Source organism: Pediculus humanus, genomic scaffold (assembly GCF_000006295.1).
Source record: "Pediculus humanus corporis 1103172107403 genomic scaffold, whole genome shotgun sequence".
Lineage (NCBI taxonomy): Eukaryota > Metazoa > Arthropoda > Insecta > Psocodea > Pediculidae > Pediculus > Pediculus humanus.
The window spans coordinates 494,214-497,729 of record NW_002987028.1 but is presented as its reverse complement, the minus strand read 5'-3'; the positions used below and the strand labels follow the sequence as shown (position 1 = coordinate 497,729).

Genomic DNA, 3,516 nt, shown 5'->3' with positions numbered 1-3,516 from the left:
TCAATCTAACGCGAGCATGGCTTCGTTACCCAAAAGGTTGTTCAGTGCTCGCAACAAATCCAAATTGCCGTGGATTTTAAGGAGAGAGGGATAAGTGAAAAAATAAAATTGTATTCTAAGGTTTTGCGCCGCCCATGATTGAATGGATGAATTCCCGCTCGCGGTTTGTATTTCTCCAATGTGTTCGGCGTACCAGGGTGAGAAAAATCCCGACAATTCGGCATTTGATAAATCTTCGACTCCTTTGCTTTTGAGCCTTTCTTTGATCCTCACGTAAATTTGCGACGTGTACACGAACACCTTGAAAAACACGAAAAAAAACAATATTATTATTATTATTATTATTAATTGTTAATGGGTATTTTTTGGCACTCCGGTAGTCGTGAAATTTTGCCACGCCTTTTCACCCATTTCCCCCCCTCCGCCCCTTTTCCCCCGCCCTTCCTCCTTTTTCTTATCCAGGATTTGATTTGTTTATGTCTCGAGGTTATGAATTCTTTTTTTTTTTTTTCACGTGAGAAAATTTTTAATTAATTTTTCCCCCATTTAAAAAAAAAAAAAAAAAAGGTTAATTTAAACAACAATCGAGATATAATGTTTAAATGATGTTTTGCGGGTTTGTTTGTTTGGTTGTTTGTTTGTTGTTTGTTTATAATCGTTTTAAAGGTGACAAATATTACCTTAAAACTCATTAACACATTTAAAATTATCGTAAAGTCATTAAAAAAAAAAAAAAAAAAAAAAACAAAACAAATTATCCTCCCAAATATGTCCTTTATTATCATTATTATCATCATTATTATTATTATTATTATTATTATTTTAATGTTTACTGAAATATTTTATGATAAACCGCGACGCGACGAGGGTCGTTAATAATTAACGGATTATTTCGAAAAAAATGTCGAAATAATAATATTATCGCGTTTTGTTTGTGCGTGTGATAACATAAACGTTGATTGTTGTTGTTGTTGTTGTAATTATGAACAAAAACAAACGACGACAATCGGAGGGAATACAAACGGGGCAAATCGTTTATACAATCGTGATCTATTTTTTCTATTAATTAATTATTTTATTGTTGCCTTGAAATTTTTTAAAATTTCCTGGTTTTAGAATTTGCCCAAGTTTAAATATAAAATACATAGATTTTTATTAACTATTATTATTATTATTATTATTATTATTATTATTATTATTATTATTAATCAAGGTTTTATAAATGGAGAGAGCGCAACCTTAAAATTAAATGAATTAATTTAAAAAAAAAGGAAAAAAAAAAACAAATTAAGGTGGTGTGGACGTGGGTGGTGTCGTTCGGTTTAAAACCTTTAAATGACGTCATTTAAACCCCTCAAATGACGTCATTTAAATCCGGAATCATTTTAACCGTTACAAAAACTGAATGGATTGAACTAGAACAATCATTAAAACTTTTTTTTGTTGTAAAAGTGAAAGGAAAATAGAGAGAAGGTATAACGTAATTCGTTACGAATTATCCGTTCGTTTACGACATAATCTCGACATAATTATTAAATTACGAAAAAACGAACGCGAACGGTCGATTTCCAACCGTCATTTTGATAGGAAAAAAAAAAAAAAAAAAGGAAAATCGTACGGGAAAACCGGAAGTTTAAAATTAATTGTCGAACGCTCGACTTCCTTTCACTTACAAACTAAGGATTAAGGACGGGTAAACCCGCGACATTTTACGGCAAAATGATCGTTTTTACGTTATTTATTATCATTATTAATATCCACATTAATAATAATAATAATAATAATGATAATAATAATAATGATTGAAATAACGTATAGGGTACGCGCGTTTATATTAAATTTTTAAAAAAACGTGAAGGAAACGAATTAAATTTTTTCAAGATCTAATTTTTATAAGTGGCAAAGTCAATCAGTCAATTATCAACTTTCATAACTTTCGTGATCACCTTGAAAACATAAAAACATAAATCGAAAACATAAAAAAAAACGGGGCGACGATCGAATTTTCTTTTTTTTTTTTTATTAAACAAAAACATTAAAATGTTTGTTGTTGTTGTTGTTGTTATGTTTTGAATGTGATTCGGGAAGGGGGGAGAGAAAAAAATAATAAAAATTTCGAAACAGGATATAAAGAAATATAATTATTAGGGGTAATGGATTTTTAAAAAAAAATTTTTTTCAATATGACCAACCTTGGAAAAAAAAAGAAAAATGTTTTAAACGTTTTGACCTTTTAAAATAAATATATATAATAATTTTTAAATGTGTTTGTGTTTGTGGTTGTAGTTCTGTTTGTTAAATGTATGAAGGTTTACAACAACAACAAAAAATTTTCATAGGATTTTTCCAAAAGAAACGTTAATAAATTTAATACTCTTTCCGGTCTCCCGTTTCCGGTCTGGGAAATTTTCCGCGGATTTTTTTAGTTACTTTTCCGAAGAAAAAAAAAATTTATGATTGACCGTTTCGGGATTTTAATTATGCCCACTTTTTTCCCCCTAATCTAATGACACGTTTGACATTTAACGTTTAAGATAAACGTTTTTTTCTTCGGTTTCGTTCCTTCTGATTTTCGGTTCTTTATCACGTGACCCATGTTCAGGCAGGAGATAACATCTTGAGATGCTGTTGTTCGTTTAATGGTTTAGGTAACGGGTGGAGGGGGGAAAACCCCTACAAACTCGTGATTATTTCTAAGAAAATAAAAGATAAAAACTTAAAAAAATTTTTATTTTAAGAAACTTATTAAGAATGATTGATTGAGTGAGTGACTGATTGAGTGATTGATTGATTGATTGATTGATTGACCGTTGTCGGGGTTTATAAAAAAAAAAGAAAAAAAAAATGTTTTAGTTTAAAATTTTAAACTGATTTTACGAAATGATTTCATTCATTTGAAAAAAAAAAAAAAATTCACGTGCGTTTCCCTCCTTTTCCCCCCTGCCCCCCGATACCCCCGCCCCCTGCAATTCAATCTCAATCAATCAATAATAATAATAATAATAATAATAATAATAATAATAATAATAATAAGCCAACGGCCATAGCGTGCTGGTCACACCGGTTCCCGTACGATCACCGAAGTTAAGCAGCATCGGGCGTGGTGCAAACTTGGATGGGTGACCGTCTGAGAACGCCACGTGCTGTTGGCTTAAAAGAGCAAAAAAAAAATGAGAACAAGACAAAGTAAGAACCAAAAAACAAATCTTGTTCTACTGTCGACCTGAGGCAGCTCGACGAGAATGTGAATTTCACTGCTTCTGACCCTGGCCACTCCAAAGATGTTAGTCACCGGAGCCCAGTTCAGGAGACAAATCGTTCCCATCGAAAAAGACGGACTCAGGAAGACCTTCAAGAATTGATGTGGTGCTATCTTATAATAAGTGGCACCACCGAAATTCGAGTATTTGTCCCTAAGGAATCGGGTAGAAACCTCGGATAAATACTTAAAAAACTCCGACAAGTAGCCTTGTCGTGTTTAATGGTGGATAATAATAATAATAATAATAATAATAA

General features: G+C 31.6%; 1 protein-coding gene across 1 annotated transcript in view; it reads right to left on the bottom strand.

The window, feature by feature from the left end:
• Window positions 1-3,516, bottom strand: part of Phum_PHUM056060 (uncharacterized protein) — a gene marked incomplete at both ends in the record, with an annotated part of 10,659 nt that continues 7,143 nt past the window's right edge. Inside the window, one exon of the mRNA XM_002423363.1 lies at window positions 1-300. Coding sequence (XP_002423408.1) covers window positions 1-300 — 300 coding nt within the window. The remainder of the gene's footprint in view (window positions 301-3,516) is intronic.